The following is a 21,917-nucleotide window of genomic DNA, read 5'->3' on the forward strand; positions in this document are numbered from 1 at the left end:
TGTCCAGTTCTGGGCACCACAGTTCAAGAAGGATACTGATAAGCTGGAACGTGTCCAGAAGAGGGCAACCAAAATGGTCAAAGGCCTGGAAACGATGCCTTATGAGGAACGGCTTAGGGAGCTGGGTATGTTTAGCCTGGAGAAGAGAAGGTTAAGGGGTGATATGATAACCATGTTCAAATATATAAAAGGATGTCATATAAAGGAGGGAGAAAGGTTGTTTTCTGCTGCTCCAGAGAAGCGGACACGGAGCAACGGATTCAAACTACAAGAAAGAAAATTCCACCTAAACATTAGGAAGAACTTCCTGACAGTAAGAGCTGTTCGGCAGTGGAATTTGCTGCCAAGGAGTGTGGTGGAGTCTCCTTCTTTGGAGGTCTTTAAGCAGAGGCTTGACAGCCATCTGTCAGGAATGCTTTGATGGTGTTTCCTGCTTGGCAGGGGGTTGGACTGGATGGCCCTTGTGGTCTCTTCCAACTCTATGATTCTATGATTCTATGATTCTATAAAACATAGGCTATCCCAAAACAAGGCAGCTGAGATCAATTGCTCAACTGGAAGAACACGAGACTCTTGATCTCAGGGCTGTGAGTTCAAGTCCCTCATAGGACAAAAAGATTCCTGCCTTACTCTTCCAACTCTACAATTCTATGATTCTGTGACTTTATGATTACATAGTGGGGAGAGGAGGATCACAGCTGAAAAAAAGCTTTTCTAGTTTGTCTACTGCAGAGATTTAAATTTTCTGACCAAACAACTCAATCTCTGCACAGTGCTACCTAATAAATCCAGTTTTGCAGATGAGATTATATACTATTTTATTATTTTTGCAATTGTGTTTCCCCTCTTCCAGTTTTAACGTGTGTGTGTGTGTGTGTGTGTGTGTGTGTGTGTGTGTGTGCCGCATCATGTGACCCATAATGCAGGGCGGGGCTTATCTGGGCCCCCCAATATTTTATTCATGTTGGCACCCCTGATACAGTAGCAATAAACAGGGTGGTGAAGAGGTGCCAACAGAGGCATTTTCAGACTCAAAGAACAGTCCAGGGACTGGGAGCGAATCCTGCCTAAAATCCCAGAAAGCTGCTGCCGCCAACAATTGTCAACAAAACTCAACTAGATGGATTTGCGGTCTGACTTGGTAGAACTTGTGCTCATCCATCTAATGCTATATACTTGTTGGTTATAATATATTGAGCGGTATTCAACTGAGGTTTCCACAGAGTAAACCTACTGAAATCAATAGGCTTAACATGTTCATTAATTTCAGTGGGTCTTGGTCTGTGGAAACCTCAGTTGAATACCACTCACTGAAATGTGTTACACACCGACGGTGCTTTTCTCTCTCTGGGGGTACGCATACCCCAAAACATTTTGCGAATCTTCACACTTATTGTCTATTTGTTGTATTTATTTTTCCAGATTTGAACTATAAAATGGTGGTTTTCTTGCATCAAAATGAGAGTACCCCTAAATATTTTTTTAGAAAAAAGCAGTGTGTGTGTGTGTGTGTGTGTGAGAGAGAGAGAGAGAGAGAGAGAGAGAGAGAGAGAGACTGATAGAAATATGCAGCAGGGGGCGTGGGACCGTCCTCCTTGCATGGCTTACCTTTTGGAAAGCCTGCCATCCGCACACAACCGAAAATCTGGGAGTCGAAGCCTCAAAAGCCCAAGAAACGTGGCATCTCCTGGTGAGCTGATGCCACCCGGTCGCCAGCCCGGAGTCGGCAGGTGGAGAAATTGCAGCTTGCATTAAGCATCTTGAGTCCCCTGCCTGAGCTGAGCAGGGAGTGGTGGGAGAGCTAAAGACTTCCGATGTTGCCTACCGGCCCACCAGGAAAAACAATGGCCGCTCTCCGAGGCTCTCTTGACAACTGTTGCTTCCCTTTCAATCCCTGCAGCCAGTGCCAGCTCTCAAGCAGTAAATAATGAGAGACAATGAGGCAGCCTGACAGGGTTGGTGCTCTGGAAGAAATCCTTCTCGGTCCTCTTTGGCATCATCGCTTATTGCCACCGAGTTCGGATTGCCAGAGATCTGGCTTGAAATACCCAAAATTCAACCTCCTTCCCCACAGACCCCTCAGGTGCTGAGGTCAACGGGGGGGGCCCCTCTTGGCAGTTCCTCCACCTCAGAGGCTCACCTGTGGTGGTCCAGGAAAGGGCCTTCTCTGTGGTGGCCCCTAAGCAGTTTAAGTCCCCACAGAGGCCTGGCACTTTTGCTATGCAGCTTCTAGCGAATACCGATGGCACACCTTCTTTGCCCTGGATTTGGACACTTGAGGTGTCTGCTTTTAGGGCCCTCCTTATAATAGGTTGTTTTTAAACCAGTTTTAATATGATTTATTTCAGCATCGCCACATGCCCTCTTTTTCACGGGTCGAGTCATCAAAGCGATCCATAGTTAAAAGCAGAAGCCGGCAAATGCGTTCTCTTTCTCGCTCTTCAAAACACGGCAACACTAATTTATTGTAACAGCTTTAATTTTGCCCAAGGCGACCCAAAGAGTCTTACAACCAACCAACTAAAAGAGCAGTATCGTCTTCCCACCTTAAGAGAAAAGGCAGGATAAAACGTAATAGCTCGAAGAATGGTTGAGCTGCACCCAAAACATTACCCGGCCCCTTTGAGAGGGGTTTGCTGCCCTCGTGTTAAATTGTTTTATTTCTTCATTTTATATCGAAATTCAAGAGAGAGAAAAGTTGCAAGCGAATATCTCGGCACACACCATGGATACCGACTGACGCAAGCCAGGCTGACTAGGCCCGTTGCCATGGTTTTTTCTCTCCTCAGAATAGGCATTGTGCGCGATAAGGGACTGGCCGCCACACCTAGTGACAGGGATGAAGCTCCCAAGCAGATACCAAGCATAGTCTTTGGACAACTGCTCGTCCTTTCGATATCCCTACTGCCCCACAAATCAGTATGGTTTTGGCCAAACAAGCCCACCGTGACCTGCCATGTCCCCCACCCACAGAACCTGCCGAAGCTGACTTGCCCGAGTCCTCAAGTTACAGGGGTGGGGGACCTTTTTTCCATATTGAGGGCCACATTCCCTTCAGGGGGACCATCTGGGGGCCACATGCCGGAGCAGAACCAGAGGCAAAAGTGTGGGGGGCGGGGAGCAATGAATGTGAACTCTTTTATCTTTTTAGTTTCCACCGTGTTTCTCCAAAATTAAGACACCGTCTTATATTTATTTTCCCTCAAAAAAACACACACACTATGGCTTATTTTCAGGGGATGTCTTATTTTCCCCCTCTTTCTCCTGCCGCAGCCTTCATTGCTGGTGCACCTATCACTATGTCTTATTTTCTGGGTTATGGCTTATATTCCTTGAATGCTTAAAAATCCTGCTACGGCTTATTTTATGGCAATGGCTTATTTTCGGAGAAACAGTGTATATATACCGGGACAACAGACCATGCTCTGCAAAGGCCGTTCTCTTGAGTTCAAGGACACATTCCAGCCAGGCAAAAACCACTTAGGGTGTTAAACTGGGCCGGTGAGGGGTAGCGGCTGGGGGCAGTTCTGAGGACCAGATAGAGATCCCCGGAGGGCCACATTTGGCCCCCAGGGCCTGGGAGATGCCCCCACTGCTGCTCTAGTAGGTTAAGAAATATAGATTGAGTTGCCAAATTGCTTGGCTTCATAATGGAACTTCACATCCGGACGACATCTAGGCTGGAGACAACAGTCCCCATAAACTGAGGAAGGAGGTGGTGATTTAGCACCCCAATGTAGTGTCAGCCATGGCCCTTTCTCTGGAATGGCCATCTTTTTGCTCACTCGCTTTTTAACTGTTGCCAAATCTTTGTTTCCTCCCGTCTTTCTGGAGGCCCAATTAGTGGTGAATTTATGCCGTTAATTTTTATCTTATTTTTGGGGGCAGTAAAATGCAACACCAGTACCGCTTTGTTCAGTGCAGACTGGCAAAGAACTATTGAGACTTTTTTTTTTTGCAAGGCTTTTGTATCTTTTAATTTAAAGTTTCCTCCTTGCTCGTATGTCCATGTGGTGTGTCTCTCCCCCCACCCCCTCAATTTGAACCAGCTCCAGGAATGTATTATTTAAGAAAAGCTGCCCTAGGTAATAAAAGCCCCACTGAACTCGTTAGGACTCATTAGGACTCATTGAACTCAGTGGGACTTTTTTCAAAAATAAGCAAAGCCACCTCCAAATATCTCAAGGGCTGTCACACGGAAGAGGGAACAAGTTTGTTTTGTCGCGCTCGGGAGTTAGGACCCAATCCAGTAGCTTCAAGTTACAAGAAAGGAGATTCCAGCTCAACATCAGATCTACAATTCCGATTCTATTCTGAAATTCTTCAGGAAAGAGCTAGTAAAAAAAAATGGAAAAATTGATAGTAAGAGTCCAGAAGGCCACATATCAGCCTCTGATCTCGCAATAGTTTTTGAGATAAGATTGGCCATGCCCTTTTGTGATGAGCTAGTTGCACTTAGGAGGTATCCTACTGAGGAAGATCTATGGATCCCAGAACCCTGTGTAGATCACACTGGAAAGAAGCACACAATTCAGCAGGATCTTCTACTTGTTACGGTGACACCTGAGCTCCAAGAGCAACTGCCAGGTCAGGCTATTTTGGGAACTGCCTGGGCTCAGGGCATCTACAGATCTCTGCAGAAAACTCTGGAGAAACAGATACGCTTTTGCTACAAGCCAGTGTGGTGTAGCAATTAAAGTTATGGACTTTGACCCCAGAGACCCAGGTTCAAATCCTCATTCATCTCGGGCTGGTCACATCCTCTCGGCCTAAGCTACCAAGCAGGGTTGTTGCACAGGTCAAAGTGGGTGAGGAATACCTATGCTGTGGCTTACATTTTAAAACTAAATGCTTTGAGGAAAAAATGCATCGCCCAGGAGTATTTCGGAAGCAAGTACAGGGAACTTGCGGATTGTGGCTGAAGTCACGTGCATCCCGCTTCAAACACGAGCTGCGGGAGCTTCACTGAAACTGGAGTAAGCGGTACACTGTACCCAGCCACAGCTCCAAATCCTCACTCTGACCCCTGCTCTCTCAACCTCCCGCACAGAGTTGGTGCATAGCTAAAACAAGGGCAAGTTTGAAGGACTTGCAAACTGCTTTGAGCTTCTCAGAGGAAAGGCTAGCTAGCTTGAACACTAGAAATAGAACAAAAATTAAACATAAGCCCTGGAGCGAACGAAGAAGATGGGAGTGAACGAGAAGATGGGAGCGCAACCTCCATTAGCAAAGTGACCCATTGCTGTGAAAAACGGATTGGGTGATACAATTTAATAACCCCCTTGATTTGCTCACCTGGGCCGGAACGGCAGCAGCTCCACTCGTACTGCAACTGCACCCTGGAGACATCCTTTGCAGCAGGGACGCCCTCGCTGTCCCCCAAAACCTGGGGGAAGCTGAGCTTCCAGCTGGCGCCTGCTGACAGCAAGGAGATGCCTCTCCTGAGCCTACAGCGCCATGTTTGCTGCGAGGCTCTTGCCGGCTACAGTGGGCCCATGCATATTTGATGAGTGCTATTCTTCTCACCTGCGCTTGGGAGGGGAAGAAACGGCTCTCTTCTACAGGGGGCCGGGGATTATTTGCAAGCTATCAGCAACTCAGGAAGAAGTAGTGTGTGTGTGTACACAGAAGTCGTCTCAGACTTCTGCAAGAGAAGGCGTAGCATCTTTCTGCATGAAAATCAAAGACAGCAAAGCTGGCTGAGCCTGCCAGTCACTAGCTCTCAGGCTAGCCCACCTCGCAGGGTTGTCAGGAGGATAGAACGGAGGGAGAAAGTCACACACACCAGCTGGAGCTTTCTGGAGGAAACTTGTGATATGAAATGTAATAAACGTAAAGAAAAATAAACCTGGGCATGCTAGACTTCACAGTCTGAACAAATTCCCACTTACCACTGAAAAGGTTGACTGCAACAAGACAGCTGCAAGCTTTTTTGAGGTCTAGTCCGGGCACCTACTTGGCGTCAGAATCTTGCAGCTACAGAAGCCTTGCCAACGGGTTCTGGAGGGAACCCGATTGGCAGAAACTTACTCCCGTATGATCCTACCCAAACCCTGCAATCATCATCTGAGGCCCTTCTCGGTATGCCCCCTACACGGGAGACCTAGAGGGTGGAAACATGAGAACAGACCTTTTTGGTGGTGGCCCCTTGCTTGTGGAATGCTCTCCCCAGGGAGGCTCACCTCTTGTCCTCATTACATAGCTTTCAGCACCAGCCACAAACATTTCCTTTTTGCCAGGCCTTTGGCCATTAATTATCTGTGGCTTCCTTGGTATACATTGTTGGTACACATTGTTATTGGTATACATTGTTATTGTGGTTGTAGAGGATGCCTATACCATACCTCTACCATGTCACCACCTACTCAACTTCTCTCTCATCTAAAAAGGTAAAGGGACCCCTGACCATTAGGTCCAGTCACGGTGCTCATCTCGCTCTATAGGCTGAGGGAGCCAGCGTACAACTTCCGGGTCATGTGGCCAGCATGACTAAGTTGCTTCTGGCGAACCAGAGCAGGGCACAGAAATGCCGTTTACCTTCCCGCTGGACCGGTATCTAAAAAGTCCCAAATGCCGCAACCTCTTCTAAGACGGGAGTTTCTCCATCCCTTTGATCATTTTGGTTGCCTTTTTCTGAACCTCTTCTGACTCTTCAATATCCTACAAATACATTCTACAAATATAGGCCATGGAAGTTTTGAAATATAAACTCTCTCTCTTAATGCAACAGTTTTTCTCTCTGCCATGTGAGCCCAGCCACGCATAAGAGAACCCTGGGCTGAACAGGAGCAGCCAGAGTACCATCTAAACCCTGGCAGATTTCCAAATTGTAAAAACGTACTGTTAAGAAGAAAAGCTAAACAGAAGTTCAAAAAAAAGCTGTTAAAAGCGGGCAGGACCAGCCCTACAGTGGAGGAAAAGAAAAGCGGCAGCCTCAGGAACAAGAGCAGAAAAAGAACCACTGGAAATATTTCACAGCAGTTAGAAAATGATACTTCACAACTTTGACATTATGGGAGTGCCAAAGAGAAATGAGAACCATTATTTATTTCAGTTGAAGGACAAATGGCTTCTGATGGGTCTGGAGTAAATTTATCGAGCAGAGCTGCAGGAGCAGCAGGTGTGCTGTTTCTTGGATGCCAGGAGGGAGGAGGCGGCCTCGTTTCCGTTAACCCCAATGGAAGTTACCAACACCACCCCTCTTAGCCAGAAAGTGGGTGGAAATGAACTTCCAAAGGGCACTCTGTGAACGTGACAAAGCGATCCACCTGTAAACAAATCCTTGCGTTGCCCGGAATCGTTTTTGTCCAACTGTAAGTGCTGGTTTTTGAACAGGGCTGTTTGTTCTGCTCGTGAACCAACACACACGGGAGGAAGGGAGGAAGAACAGGAGGAGGGTGGATGGTTCTCTCCCTGTGTTTTTCGGCTCATGAATCCAAGGCCACTTTTCTGGGCAAGCTGTCAAGTCACAACCAAACCCGCTCCGAGCATCTTAAAGGCACCCAAGACCATGCTATTGAAAGGTGCCCCTTAAGCATGTCAGTGTGTAAGACAAGAAGCTCTCTTCTCCACGTCCCTAACCTGCAAGAAGTTCCACAGAAGTCTCTTATCCTCCGTGGAAGCTTCATGGAAGCTTATGAGGAGCTGAAGGAAAACCCTCCCATTACACACAGAGGCTTTTCTTCTTCTTTTTGGCTTTTAGACAGTTTTCTGCTGAGTCGCGTTGAAAATACTGCGGAGCAGAGCAGGGCGAGGGACCGGCGACGAGGCTTATTTCTTGACTACCTGGATGACGTCTTCATGTTCCATCAAGTGGCTGAGTCCTACTCGTTGGGGGCTGTACTTGGTGCTGGTTCCCTTGAAAGCCAAAAAACAACAGAGTTTCACCGGTTTGGGGGTCTCTCTGGCAAGAAGAGAGGGAGGTGCCCCTACCACTCCCCAATGCCACTTGCCAATGGATTGCCAATGTCTCCAAGAAAGGGGTCCCTTCCGAGCACTCCCGCCCCCGGGATGGGCAGGAAAAACAAACCCATGGCCCTCCTGATGCTGTGGGACTCCAACTTCCATCAGCCCCAGCCAGCATGGCCAAGGGTCAGCGGTGATGGGAGCTTGAGTCCAGCAATAACTGGAGGGCTATGGGTTCTCTATCCCTGGCCTAATGGATTCAACAGCTGCAGCAGGGGTGAGCCTTCTTCTCCCTGTTGAGGGGAGAAGGTGGAGAAGACCGACTCTTTGTGACACATGAAATTGAGCTGGGGGATGTGCGGGGGCCTGGGGCTGAAGGTTGTCCCCCTGTGAGCTATGGGGTGCTGCGATGGGACACCCCAGCTTGCCCCTTGGGGCTGCCACCTTATCTTTCCATGCATTCATCCTCACCTCAGTTCTTTACCTGTTGCGAGAAGGTCAGCCCCAATCTGGCTACGCAAGAACACCCCATCTGGAGGAGGCTACAGAGCCAACAAGATCCAGCTACTAGTTTGGTAGCCCGTGGGAGCCTTCTAGATGCTGCTGGACCACAAATCCCATCATCCCTGGCCATGCTGGCAGGGGCTGATGGGAATTGAAGTCCAACACTACCTGGAGGGCAATATGATATCTGAAGGAAGCCCTGTAGGGAAGTTTTTTAATGTTTAATATTTTATTGCATTTTCGTATATACTGGAAGCCACCCAGAGTAGCTGGGGAAACCCAGTCAGCTTAGTGGAGTACAAATAAATTATTATTATTTGACAATACCTGTGGGAAGCCCACCAGTGAAGCATAAAAGAAACAGTCCTCGCTGGCCGTGAGATATTCTAACTCTGTACATGGAGGTTCTACAGAGCTGCTGTTAATAGCTCAACCCATCCCTTTTAGTGCATTTGTCAAATCTCCTTTTTAAAAAGCCACTAAAAGCTTCTCCCACGTTTCCTGTCTATATCACTATTACTTGGCAAAGACACCCGAGCCCTCTACTCCACCCCACTTTCTAGTCATAGCACACTTACCCAAACCAACGCATACTTGAACTGGCTGGCTAATGTCCGGTGAATTCGATGGCACTGATGGGAGAAAAAGGTTCAGATGTACCAGGTGAGGCCTTGCAATCTCAGCTCCCTAAGTTTTACTTAATGTACTCCTTGCAGAGGACGCCCCTTATCCCTTTCCAAAGTCGTGTCATTCTGAAGTGGAGCTGCCTCTTAAAAATGAGCCTGGCATTACATACCCAACTCCTCCTGGCCAAAGTGGCGACTTCACACTCACAGATGACTGCAGAACAGCTTCCCCCTGCCCCCCCCCCCCAGGTAGATCTCTTCCCCACAGTCCCCAAACCTGAAGGCACCACCGGGCAATGGCTACCATATTTCCTAGCTCAGGACATTGATGCAATTAAGGCAACAATTGCTCCTGAAGCAGAGCTGTAGCCAAAAGGCAGAGGGTAGCTAAGGCAGTGCAATCTTCCTGGACTCAATCTCCCATGAAACCCCAGGCGGTACAGTCAAAGGGCAGGGGGCTGATCCAGGGGGCCACAGGTTAGCCACCCCTGCCCTAGTGTGTTTTCAAAGAAGACGACTGAATCTCTGGCTGGATGGTTTCAGCCTGGGAAGAGCTGGCAGTGCAGAGTGTGTGGGGAAAATCGCCGGGGGGAGGGGGTGCTTCTGCAGCCAAAAATTCAATGCTTACCACATGCTCCACGGATGCCCCTTTCCGTACGATGATGGCATCTGAGAAGTCTGGTCTCTCTGTCCGGGACCGAAAAAAGAGAGAAAAAATAGCAAGGTCACTAAGGCACGAGAATTTTGGATCCTCCCTCCTCCCCTTAAGTTCGTACTCATTTTCAGATCTAGTTCCATCCAATCCCGCTGGCCTGCTTGTGGTACTCACGGCCTCTTTTCTTGGTGTAGATGCAGGTAAGGGCCAGATATTCCCACAGCATCTCCAGCAGGTAGTCCAAGTTCAATTTCATGCCGCAGCTAGAGAGAGGTGGAAACACACAAAGTGGGTGGCAGGGCGATAAGGACACAGAAAAGACTTTGGCAGTGGAATCTCCTCCTCAAAGAGGCTCGCCTGGCACCTTAATGTCATTTCAAAACCAGGGAAATAACTTTCTCCTCTCTCCCAGGCCTTTAAAACCTTTTACATCATTTTAAACATCTTTTTTTTCTATTTTGGTTCCCGTTTCTCTGTTAATCAAATGGGGATCATTTTCTTGGAGACTGGGGGTGGGGTGGGAGAAGATATTCAGCCTGTTTGGCTTGCCTCAAATAGTTGTATTGTTCATGCTGAGATTTTTAAAAAATGTGCACATTTTCTAGAATGGTGCTGCTCAAAGTGGTGGTCGGTGGACTGGTGTCTGTCTGCAAGATGTCGGTGGGATGGTTCAGGGACTAAGCATGGTAGTGATTCCTAGCACATTGGGCCGGGGGGGGGGGGACGACACTGGTTCATCCCATCGGATAATTTGAGATGCACTGGCCCAGAGGCTTCAGCTTCTAGCGAGAATAAATCTAGTAAGTATTAATAACAAAAGGTATACAGGGAGAACAGATGCCAATGAAGACTCTTCTTCCAAAGGGCTCATCGTACCACGTGCTCTGGAGATTAAGCCAACCACATGCTGGCCACAAAGAAACAGGTCTGGGCAGGGTCACCTTACCTGATCACTACGCTGTGGGGTTTCCGAGCCAGGCGATCTACCTCCTCCATGGAGATCTGATCGACTTTGTTATAAACCTAATCCAAAAGGTGGTGGAGGAGAAAGGAATATTAATGGATAAGAAGAGGCTCCAGTGAGCAGTAAGAACTGCAGAGAGGGTAATTGGTGTTAGTTTGCCTCCCATAGAGACACTTTATGCCGCTCGAGTCAGGAAGAGAGCAGAGAGAATTGCTGTAGACCCTTCGCATCCTGGTCATCACCTGTTTGATTTACTCCCATCCGGAGGTTGGTACAGGACTCTATATACAAAAACATCTAGGCACAGGAATAGCTTTTATCCTTCTGCCATCAAACTGTTGAATCTGTAGTTGTGGGCGAAAGGGGGGCCAGTTGGTGGCATGGGGTTTTTTTCCGCTGTGTGGTTGTATTGTGAGGGGCATAGTGTTAGTATGAGGTACGTTTTCTTTACATTGCAATGTAGTCGAAGCAAAATTCCAAGTATGGTTGATACTTGGCCAATAAATTATTCTATTCTATTCTATTCTATTCTATTCTATTCTATTCTATTCTATTCTATTCTAATGGTGCAAGGAGTCAGTTTTCCCCTTCTCTGTTCAGCTAAATTGATGTCTGGTGCAAACGGGAGTTGTAGTTTGAAACAGCTGGAGGACACCAGGTTGGGGAAGCCCCATTTGGAGTGTAAGCCTCTTGGAGCAGGGATATGCCTGATGGTGCTACATTAAACAGTAACAGGATTCATAAAAAAAACACCTGTATGCAGCAGCTATCCTTTGTAGCTTTCCGGCGATTTTATTTCCGCCGCAAAAGTTTATATAAGTAAGAGATCCGTCTCCAATCCAGTATCCAAAAAGGCAGTGAAGGCAACTGGTGGTTTGTTTATTTGTTTTGGAAAACAGTCTGGTGCTTCTAAAGCTTTACAGCCCTTTCCCCCAAGAAGGGTGCCTTTCTTTTTTGGCCACCCTTTTCAGAGAGAGAAGGCTCTGTCTGCACCATGTCTCCACGACCATAGGGGCTATGAACTTGGATTGGCTCAATTTTTTGAATGAACTTTATTCTTAGGTTAACTGACAATTGCATGGAACTGCAGACTGCACAAAAGTACAGACTGCAGGCATATTGTGCTTGCTTCCTCCTCAACTTTCCTATCCCCTTTTCACCTTTTGCATCAAGTTTGCTTTGATTGTGGACTGGAGAGGAGGGATCATCTGAATACTGATCTTTGTGTGACCCTCTGAGAGCATATCTGACTAAAGCAGGCATCCCCAAACTGCGGCCCTCCAGATGTTTTGGCCTACAACTCCCATGATCCCTAGCTAAGAGGACCAGTGGTCAGGGATGATGGGAATTGTAGTCCAAAACATCTGGAGGGCCGCAGTTTGGGGATGCCTGGACTAAAGGGTGGAGTACAAATACCACAAACAAACAGGCTTAACTGCATGAGGAAAGGATGCTTTCTGGATATGGGATTCTGTCTTAGAATGCCAAAGATCTGGATATTAAGCTTATTCAAATCAATGCATAATTCACTCAGAATACCTAGATGAGAGCTCTTATAGGTAGAAGGGGTGTTTGAGAACTTAAGAAAAGCCTGGAGAGTCAGACCAAAGGTCTATCTAGACCAGCATTCTGTTCCCATAGTGGTTAAGCAGATGGCCATGGGAAGCTCACAAGCAGGGCAGGAAGGCAATCGCTCTCCCCCACTGCCACCTGTGTTCCTCAGAAACTTTTTCCCTGAAAAGAAACCCTTGCTTATGGCGAAATACACCCCCTCCATCCCATTCTCTTAAAAGTACAAAACTTCTCACAAGGTACTCACATAAAGGCAGGGCATGTAGACCCGGTTGCCAACAATCACGTCAATGAACTCGTCAGGTGTGCAGTCTTCCCGGAACAGAACCTCCGCATTAAATATTTCTTAGGTGAGCAGAGTCAAGGTTAAACACTTTTGTGTTTGCTAAGAAAGTCGGTGTGTTGTGCTGTTACGAGCATCCAGCTTGGGTTGGTGAAACTCAAGGGCAAATCCCCCTTTGGCAACAAAGCTGGCCAGGTAATCATAGGCCAGTCACAATCTTGCAGCCAAACCTACCCTGAAGGGTTGCTGCGAGGAGAAAATACGCCTGATAGTCCAGTATTGTCAACACTGATTGGCAGTGCCTCTCCAGGGTCGCCCTCATCCTCGGTCTGAGCCTACTGCTCCGCTCCTGAGCCCAGCGATGTCTCAGGACCAAGACATTATGACGATGATTAAATATATTTCTATCCCGCTTTTCTCCCGAGTTGGGATTCAAGGCAGCTTACAACATTTGCAAAATTATAAAATGCAGAATACAGTGGTACCTCGACTTATGAATTTAATCCGTTCCGAACGGACCTTCGTAAGTCGAAGCCAATGGGGATTTTTTTTAAAAAAAATTGTAAGTAAAAAAAATCCTATCTAAAAATTTGTAAGTCAAAAAAATCCTATCTAAACCACATCCAAAATGGTGGGACGGAACTCTGTTCGTAACTCAAAACATTCGTAGGTTGAGTCATTCGTAAGTCAAGGTACCACTGTAATAGAAACAAACTAATTCAAATACATCAAAACACATTTAGAACCAGCAATTACAGCACAATTTGCTATGACAGCAGCAGCATCTGCATCTCAGTTTCCAAATGCCTGTCTGGGCAGGAAGGTCTTAGCCTGCCAGCAGAAGAATAACAAGGAAGGAGCCAGGCGAAGCTTTCTTGGGAGGGAATTTTGTAACTTGGGAGCAGCCACAGAAAAGGCTCTCCTGCGTCACAACCAACAGTTCTTCTGATGTTGATAGGACCAAGAGAAGGTGCTCACCCGAGAATCTCAGCACCCAGGCATGGAGATAGGATATTTCAGGTCGCCTGGGTCCAAACCACCCACCCTCAACTGCTCAGGGCGTTACCAATGACACTGCAAGGCACCTTTACAGCTGGTGCCCTGAATCGCTTTGCTGAGAAATGTAGCCACCAAGAATCTCCGTGGAAAAGGATACTGTACTCGTGGAGGATGAGCTGCACCAGTTTCTCGGAGCACTGAGTTAGCGTCACCATTGAATTGAAGGAGATGCCCCCTCCCTTTTTGGGCTGGAAGACAGAAAAGAGGCTTTGTCAAGATGGCCCTCAACGAGGCTGAATCAGCAAAAAATTATATTTTGAGTATACTGGACACTGCAAACAGACCTGAAAGGTGAAATGCTGAGAATGCCTCTTTGGTATAGCCCATAATATTCCAATATTATAACAGTTTGAAATATACCAATAATATAACAGTTTGCAAATAGGCTCACGGGCCCAAAAATCTTGGTCTAATCTAAAGTGGTCACTCACATCAATTTTGCACGGGCTAAATCCTTTGACATCTGCAATGTTCACGTACTTTAAAACTACATTCCTGTAGTGTTAGTAAGAGTAGTAGCACTATTAATAATAATAATAATAATAATAATAATAATGAGATTAATGGCTGGGCAGCGAAAGTGCAAGCCCTTGTGGCGACTTCAACAGTTCTGACAATTTGCAAATATGCTCATGGGCCCAAAAGGTTTGGTGACCTTTACACTACGTGACCAAATGGGGGCAGGTGGGGCAGACTGCTTTAAGACAGCATGTGCGAATCACTAGACTGGCACACGATTCTTCTGGGTTCAAACCCAACTCAGAGCAGCGGTCAGAGTGGCTTGCAGGAGGCCTGGACTGCTTCAAGATACTGATTTATTTAAGTTCTATCCTGCCCTTCCTCCCGAAGGAGGCTGGGTCCAGCTTTCATTTTATTTACTATTAATTTCTAAAAGGGAAGGAGAACCGTTTTTTGTGTTTTTTTTAGCCTAAGGGCCTTATTCTCTCATATGCAACCTTCCAGGGGCTGCATGCCAGTGATGGGCAGGACCAGATGTGAAAGTGAGAAGAGCCAAGTGTGAGACTCTTACCTTTGTACAGTCCTAGTGTAAATTCCAGCCATGCAAATATGTTAGTGGCTTCTTCTTCTCTCACACCCCTCTGAGCAAGAGGCATCATCAGAGCTCAAAGACATATCCTAGCCAGGCAAAACCACTCAAGGAGGTGCAGAGCAGGACTGGTGAGGGGCATGGGCTGGGGACAAACCTGAGGGCCATGTAAAGAGTCCTGGAAGGTCACAGTTGGCCGCTGGCCCTGAAGTTCCCCACCAACCCTATTCTAGTCCTTTCTCCTTGCAGAGAAACGATGAGAAGCACATGGGCATAATCTGACCCAACTGCTCACTTAAGCAGCAATACACTTAAATAAGCCAAAGCATCTTTATTTTAAGCAAAAACCTTTGCAGCTCTCCGGCAAACGCTTCCCCCAACCCCCTTCACCACCGCATTTCAAGTGACAGACCCAACCCCATTTGAGGAGCCGATTTTGAGAAGCTGGGGGTGATCTCACAAGGCTGGATACTTCCTACACACAGCCGAGGAGCATTTCCGGTGGGGTGGAAGGTGAAGAAGAGTGGGAGGCTAGCCTTCCCTACAAGTCTGTTCTGTCTCCCATGTGTGGGGTTTATTGAGACACAAATAAGTCAACTCGGTGCCCAAATGTTCTTGGACCACAGCTCCGTCATCTCTGACCACAGGCAACCCGGATGCAGCTGATGGGTTTGGGGACCCCAGCAATACCTGGAGGGCACCAAGCTGGCGATTGCTGTATTTATGTGTTTTGTACGGGAGGAGCTGTCAGCCCTACGATTCGCCCACCTGCAGTGCCTCACCTTGAAGTAGATGTTGGGCTTGATTTTGTTCAGCCGGATTCCTACTGTTTCCAGTTCCTTTTCTAACAGAGCTCTGCAGGAGGGAGGGAGGGAGGATGTGGTCACAAAGAGCCGCCAAGGCATTACCCAAATAAACCCAGTAAAATGAGAGTCAAAACCCTCTTCCAGGGACATACACAGTCCTACCCAAAAATGCCAGGGGTTGCACCTAGGACAGGGGTCAGCAAGGTTTACCCGGATCACTCCCACGGAGATCGTCCGTGGGCCAGACTGGCTCAGCACAATGCTGGAAATTGTGTCTGTGCATGCCCAGACGCCAGAAATTGGGTCTGCGCAGAAGCGTTTTTTAGTGTCTGGACATGCGCAGATGCGATTCCCAGTATCTGCGCGTGCACAGGTGCAATTTCTGGCGCCGCTCGGCGAGTGCGTGGGGGACTCATTGAGCGGGCTGCTCGGTTCAGGGGCGACTCGGGGGCCAGTAAAACGATCTTCGTGGGCCGCACCCCTGACCCAGGACCTTCTGCATGAAAAGTAGAGACTCAACCACCGAGCCACGACGCTTTTCCTTCCAGTCCAGGATAGTGCCAAATCCTCAATCGGATCTGCACATAATTCAACCCACGCGTGGGTGCTTTGCCCTCTAGGTGCTAACCTCTGCACTTCCCCCTTTGTGGCGTCCAGCATCATGATAACGACGTCAGAAGTCCGGGCTACGGCAATCACTTGGCGCCCGCGGCCTTTTCCTGCAAAGGAAAGGAGAAAATGGGAGTTACTTGCCGTGACAGCAGGACAGCAAGAAGTTGTGTGGCAGGAGCAGCTGCTCAGAAGCTACAAATGAATCTCTGCTTGTTTGCATCATGCAAACAAGGAGTTGCTTTTGATGCAGAAGGCTTCCCAAGGAGGCTTATTTAAAAAAAATACCGCTCCATTAGTGCTGCTCCCAAATCCTCCAAACAGATGGCAGTGCTCGGGTAGCGTCTTCCCCTCACCCTCCCCAGGCCAGTTCTCATTAGACAACTATTCCCCCCACCTTTCCCCATGCTGAAAATGCCTGCAATTCAGCAGCCCGTTGCTTGGCTGCATCCTTCTTCCAGGAGCATCCCCCAAGGACCACGAGACTTTTCACTGTCCAAGGACAGGGAGGGAGGAGGCAGGCCCAGCTGCATGATTAACCTGACTGCCAATCAAGGTGGGAGGAACCCTTTTTAATACGAAGCGATGATGGTGCACAGAGTCAGGGCCAAAAGCAGGTGGAGCTGGCAGCACTGCAAGATCAAATAGGGTTTTTAAACTCCCGTTCTAGTCCCAACCAGCCCATACTATGCCCACAGACACCGAAGGGATGTGATTCCCAAGAGGTGGGATTATTGTTGCTGTTCTTTGTATTTTTACAAAGGGGTCTCCTTAATTTTTCTGAAGGCTTACTGAGATGCTTCCAATAGCTTAGAGTTCAGGGATATTTATATTCTGCAGCAATTTTGCAACTGTCAGAATAAACTATGTACATATTTTGATGCTAAATAAAAAAATTCCTTCAGTAGCACCTTAAAGACCAACTAAGTTTTTATTTTGGTATGAGCTTTCGTGTGCATGCACACTTCTTCAGATATTTTGATGCTGTTAAGCCACCTTGGGCATGGCTTAACTGCAGAAAGGTGCCATACAAATAGAACGAGGATGTGTTGCTTTGCTCACTTTTGCCTCTGGTCCCCACACACCATGGGGGAACAGCCTCTGGAAGGCTACCCAGGAGCTAATGTGCTGAAGAAAAGGTCCCTTGTCACTGTGCAAAAGTGCTACTGCCCTGGGAACGTCAACGCTGCTCTGGGCAGAATGAGACCCAGACGCCAATCCCCACCCACCTTGAGCAGCTCCTTCGATGATCCCAGGCAGATCGAGAAGCTGGATGTTGGCACCTTTGTACTGGCAAAAGACAAAAGAGAAGATTGGGAAGTGGCACATGGAGGGAGGGGGTGGTTATAATGATACAGAGCACCTCCAGTGCAGTTTAATTCCTGCCCCAGCAGATGGCAATCCAATGGAACTGCGCTAACCTCTATGACTCCAGGAATACATGTCAATGTGGTGAATTCGTAGGAAGCCGCCTCACTCGCCGTTGAAGTCATCAGACTCAGAAAGGTGGACTGAAAGGGAGGATGAGTGTGTTAGCAGTGGCAGAGGATAGCCACCCACTTGTGACAAATCAGCGACCATGCTGATGTGAATTTTCCATGTAAAAACATATTTTATTTTATTGTATTATTTGTTTGTTCGTTTGCTTGTTTGTTTGCATTTACATCCCAGGCTTTCCTCCAAAGAACTCAAGGCGGTGTACTTGGTTCTCCCATTTAATCCCCACCATGGCCCTGCAAGGGAGGATAGTCTGAGAGGCAATGATCAGTATTCGAAATTGGCCAGGCGCATTTTGAACCTGGCTTTTGACCATTTGTGACCAAGTGAAGGTGCTTGGGCGCAAGGATGGTGCCTGACATCTCCACCATCTGGAGGTGCATGCCTGGGGATCCTTGGATCCCGACTGTTTTCACACGCTAATACCCCATCCTGTAGAATTCTGTTATATTTTATTTGCCTAATCAGAATGAATTTCAGAAACCCAAATACGGTACTTTTTCTGTGCAGCCTGATGAGGAGTAGTGAACAACATTATAGCCAATTGTTGTAGCTTGTCTTCATTTACCCCACCCCTTCCCTTCTCAGTTGTGGAGAATATTCTTACGTTATGAATGTCGCCATAAAGAAACAGAGGTCAGAATAGGCCAATATATATACGTGAACTGACCCTGGATCAAGTGATTTTTCTTCCTTAATTTCTCAAAGCTCTTAATCCAGTCAGATGTTTAACTGAAAATCAATCATAGTCCGTCCATCCTTTGAAAAGTAAGACTTTAGAGCTGTCCTGCCCCAAAATGGCAACTAAACATTCCGTTTTGGTGACTATAACCTTGGTTTAAGGAGCCATGTGGTGCCTAGCTTATATATCTGAGTTTCTAACCCTGCTGGGGAGAGTTCCAAATGCTAGACAGAAATGTCTGCAGGGACAGATTTGGCCCCTGGACAAAGTTTCCCGACCCCTGAATTATAAACTTAGGGGTGAGACTTCATTTAAAGCAGGGGTGGGGAGCCGGTGGCCCTCCAGACTACACACACCCATCATTTCTGAATCCTGGCCATGCTGGCTGGGGTTGATGGGAAGTGCGGTCCAGCAACATCTGGAGAGTCACAGGTTCCCCATACCTGCTTTAAAAGGAAGCACACGAAGTAACAGACATGGGAATAGGAATTCTCCAAGTGTCACTGACCTTACCCACAGAGGGGAAACCAATCAGCGCCACCCGGGCGTCTCCAGATTTCATCACATCGAAGCCTTCGCCTTTGCCCGCAGCCGATTTGGAAGGCTCCAAAAGCTGAGCTCTGTACTTTGCAAGCTTTGCCTTCAGCAAGCCAAGATGGTACTCGGTGGCTAGAGCAGAAATAGAAAAAGTAACGCACACATACACGACTCGGAAACAAAATCAGCGACCAATGAGTTAGCACACCTGTACTCTCCTAATGGCTCCCTCTCTGTTCCTCTTGCCTAGCTCTCCAACCTGGTCAACCAGAGCTACCGTTTCCCCTCTCTAAAGGCGAAAAGCACCTCTGGCTGTATTTCTGTCAGTTACTCAGCTGGGCTGGGGAAAGGGATAAGGAGCCAGATTCCACCACACCCTAGGTATGAACTTTAAGAAAACGAAGAGCTTCCGGCTTTTAACTGCTACCCTGTGATAGTTTCTGGTTTGTTTGTTTTATTATGTATTTTGTGTTATTATTCTGTGTTTTTATATTGTGAACCAACCTGAGATCTTCAGATGACAGGTGGTACAGTATACAAATCTAATAAATCAATAACAAAAAAATTCAGTGTTACGAATCTCCATGCACCGTCCTATTCCCCCGCTTTTTAAAGTCCCCTAGCTACCTTGCAACCGCACTTGTTTTGCTTCCCCAAATGTATTTATATGGAAGAGGGACACATAAAGTGCTTAAGCTAAATAGCAATAACGAAAAGACACATCCTGGGCAAACAAATGCGACACACTTGGTACACAAACTTCGCATGCCGGTCCTGTAGGAGCCCATCTGAAGAGCCGCTCTCCCCCAACTCTGCAGTTCATTCCCTCCCTTAATAAATAAAATAAATAAAATAAATCCACATCCTGCTGACCCCACAAAAACAACCTCAACCCTCTGCCATTGCCCAGCCCAGGGCCTTAGAGCTCCTATTATTCTTTTTAACACCCTCGGGGCAAAAGCTCAGCAGGCGAAGCTTTTCAACCGAGAAAAGCCGCACCTGCTGAACTTCTGCCTGCCGAGCAGGCGCTTAAAAGGCAACAGTCAACGGGTAGCCTCCTCGATTCAACCGGCGCGTCCTAAGGAGGAGCCAAACCTTTGTTCTTCTGGGTCCGGGCGATCTCCTTCTCGATCTCCGCGATCTTCTCCAGGATCCCCATCGTGGCACTCCGGGACGGGAAGCGCAGCTGGCCAGGGAAAGCAGAGGAGAAGCGCTAACCCGGAAGTGGTTGCGGTCAGTCGCCGCTCCCACAGGAAGTGATCCCGGAGCGGTGCGACGCGCCTTTTTGTCCCCTGCGCCAACCGAAGCCGGCGGCTTTTCCGTTCCGTGCGCTTCCCAACCTTGGGTCTCCAGCTGTTTTCGGACTACAATTCCCATCATCCCTGACCACTGGTCTTGCTGGCTAGGGATGATGGGAGTTGTAGTCCAAAAACAGCTGGAGACCCAAGGTTGGGGAAACACTGGTTTACAGGAACTGAGAAGGGCGCCGTATCTGCGTGGATGGAGCTGCGGAGCCCGAGACTGGAGTACCTTGCAGGGCTGCTGTTAGCTGCCTCTCCCTCTCCCTCAGCTGGTCTTGCTCTGCGCCTCAGGGCTGCTGTGGGCCCTCTCCCTCACCCTGGGCTAGGCGAAAGGGCCGGGTGGGTGAAGGATCCTATCTCCCCACCCACCAGAGAGAGACTTCGCGGAAAACTTTCCCAAACCTTCGGGAAACAAGTCTGGGTTAAGAGGGTGTCAAAAACTTATAATTAAGCTGCGGTAGAGGATCAGACTCTTAATCTCAAGGTATGGTTTGGAGGTTCACGCTGGGCAAGAGATTCCTGTATTGCGGCGGATTGGACTAGATGACCCTCGTGGTGTCTTCCAACTCTACAATTCTGGGGTACAATTATCAGCTCCCCGCCACCCCCCTGGCAAATAAAGAGAAAGCACCGACCGGGGCTGTCATACCCTCCAACATTTCTCCAATGAAAATAGGGACGTCCCATTCCATAATGATAGTTTTACTATTTATACCCTACACATCTTACTGTTGTCCCAGCCACTCTGGGCGGCTTCCAACATACATTAAAAACATCATTAAAAAACCCTTCCCTATACAGGATTGCCTTCAGACGGCTCAGGGGTCAGGTAACTCCATACGGTCTAAAATTTCTCCAATGAAAATAGGGACACCCTACAGAAAAGCGGGGCATTCTGGGATCAAATAAGAAACCAGGATGGCTTCTCTAAATTAGGGACGTCCCTGGAAAATAGGGACACTTGGAGGGCCTGGGCTGTTGTAAGACAACCAGCCCACCCTCTCAGGCTCACCTCTCTTTACCTGCGGCATAGGTAAGTTACATAGGATTTATCCCTTTCTAACCCAAGAAGCACCTGCAAGACCTTTACACCTCCACCGCTTCAAAGAAACCCACCATCCTCCCCTAGTTTGGCATGTTGGCCATAAACACTGATGGAGTCCTTTATGGGCAGCCAGGAAACTGGTGAGAATGAAGCAGTCACCAAAGGGCTTGTTTGTGGCCAGAGCAACTGTACATCAGTTAAGGCTAGCAACATAACTACGGTATTACGTTTAAAAGCCTCATCAATATAGGGCATGATAGGGCCTGGCAGATGTCTATAGGTCAAAAGGCAAAACCTCTGAGGAACCCATGTTGATCTGTGACCTAATTTAGTTGTGATACAGACCTATGCAACAAATGGGCAGGGGAAGAGCAGCGTGCAGTTAAGGAGCAAATGATCACAGGCTTCAGTGTCCAACATACTTCCGATTGCCTCTGAATGTTGGATTTGGTCCAACATACTTCCCTGCCTACAGAATTAGAATTACACAAGAACTGCAGATACAGGTTCTAGCTTTCCTTGGGCAGTTTTTGCCTTTCTTAAAAAAGCACACAACCCCCACACCCCTGCCCTGCCATTGTTCCCTTGCAGCAGCAGCAGCAGCAGCAGCAGCAAAGAGAGGACAGTGAGAAACAACACACAACACATCCTTGTTAAATTCATGTTTTTAATTTGGACACTGATAACTCTGGAAAAAACTCCCCTTTCTGCAATTTGTCTATAAATACTCTTTAATACTCTGATTTACAAGATAGCTTTATAAAACCTTTTCAATAAGACTTGGAAGATTCCACCCTCGGAAGCCACGCTGCCTGAGACAAGCC

General features: G+C 47.7%; 1 protein-coding gene across 2 annotated transcripts; it reads right to left on the bottom strand.

Annotated features, from left to right (window-relative positions):
• Positions 1-4,748: 4,748 nt before the first annotated feature.
• On the bottom strand, positions 4,749-19,982 carry DRG2 (developmentally regulated GTP binding protein 2). 2 transcript variants are annotated; one of them, XM_035131903.2, is made up of 13 exons: positions 19,843-19,982; positions 18,719-18,879; positions 17,453-17,542; positions 17,261-17,321; positions 16,051-16,141; positions 15,399-15,471; positions 13,666-13,756; positions 12,474-12,571; positions 10,637-10,713; positions 9,865-9,953; positions 9,664-9,722; positions 8,988-9,041; positions 4,749-7,857 (listed from the first exon to the last, which is right to left on the bottom strand). In XM_035131903.2, the coding sequence occupies exons 1-13, from the start codon at positions 19,904-19,906 to the stop codon at positions 7,771-7,773; spliced, it is 1,095 nt and encodes a 364-aa protein (XP_034987794.1). In that variant the 5' UTR covers positions 19,907-19,982; the 3' UTR covers positions 4,749-7,770. The 2 variants fall into 2 exon arrangements, with proteins under 2 accessions (XP_034987794.1, XP_034987795.1); XM_035131904.2 differs by lacking the exon at positions 19,843-19,982 and having other exon boundaries at positions 18,724-18,857.
• Between the last annotated feature and the right edge of the window lie 1,935 nt (positions 19,983-21,917).

The sequence above is a fragment of the Zootoca vivipara genome, chromosome 14 (assembly GCF_963506605.1).
Source record: "Zootoca vivipara chromosome 14, rZooViv1.1, whole genome shotgun sequence".
NCBI classification, from domain to species: domain Eukaryota; kingdom Metazoa; phylum Chordata; class Lepidosauria; order Squamata; family Lacertidae; genus Zootoca; species Zootoca vivipara.

Excerpts from the sequence above, each read along its gene's own strand:
- DRG2 (XM_035131903.2), bottom strand. The coding sequence starts at position 19,906 with ATGGGGATCCTGGAGAAGATCGCGGAGATCGAGAAGGAGATCGCCCGG. Across the intron at positions 16,142-17,260 it reads CATCGAAGGAGCTGCTCAAG|GAAAAGGCCGCGGGCGCCAA; the intron begins GTGGGTGGGGAT and ends TTTCCTTTGCAG. Across the intron at positions 9,723-9,864 it reads CTACACCAAGAAAAGAGGCC|AGAGACCAGACTTCTCAGAT; the intron begins GTGAGTACCACA and ends GGTCCCGGACAG.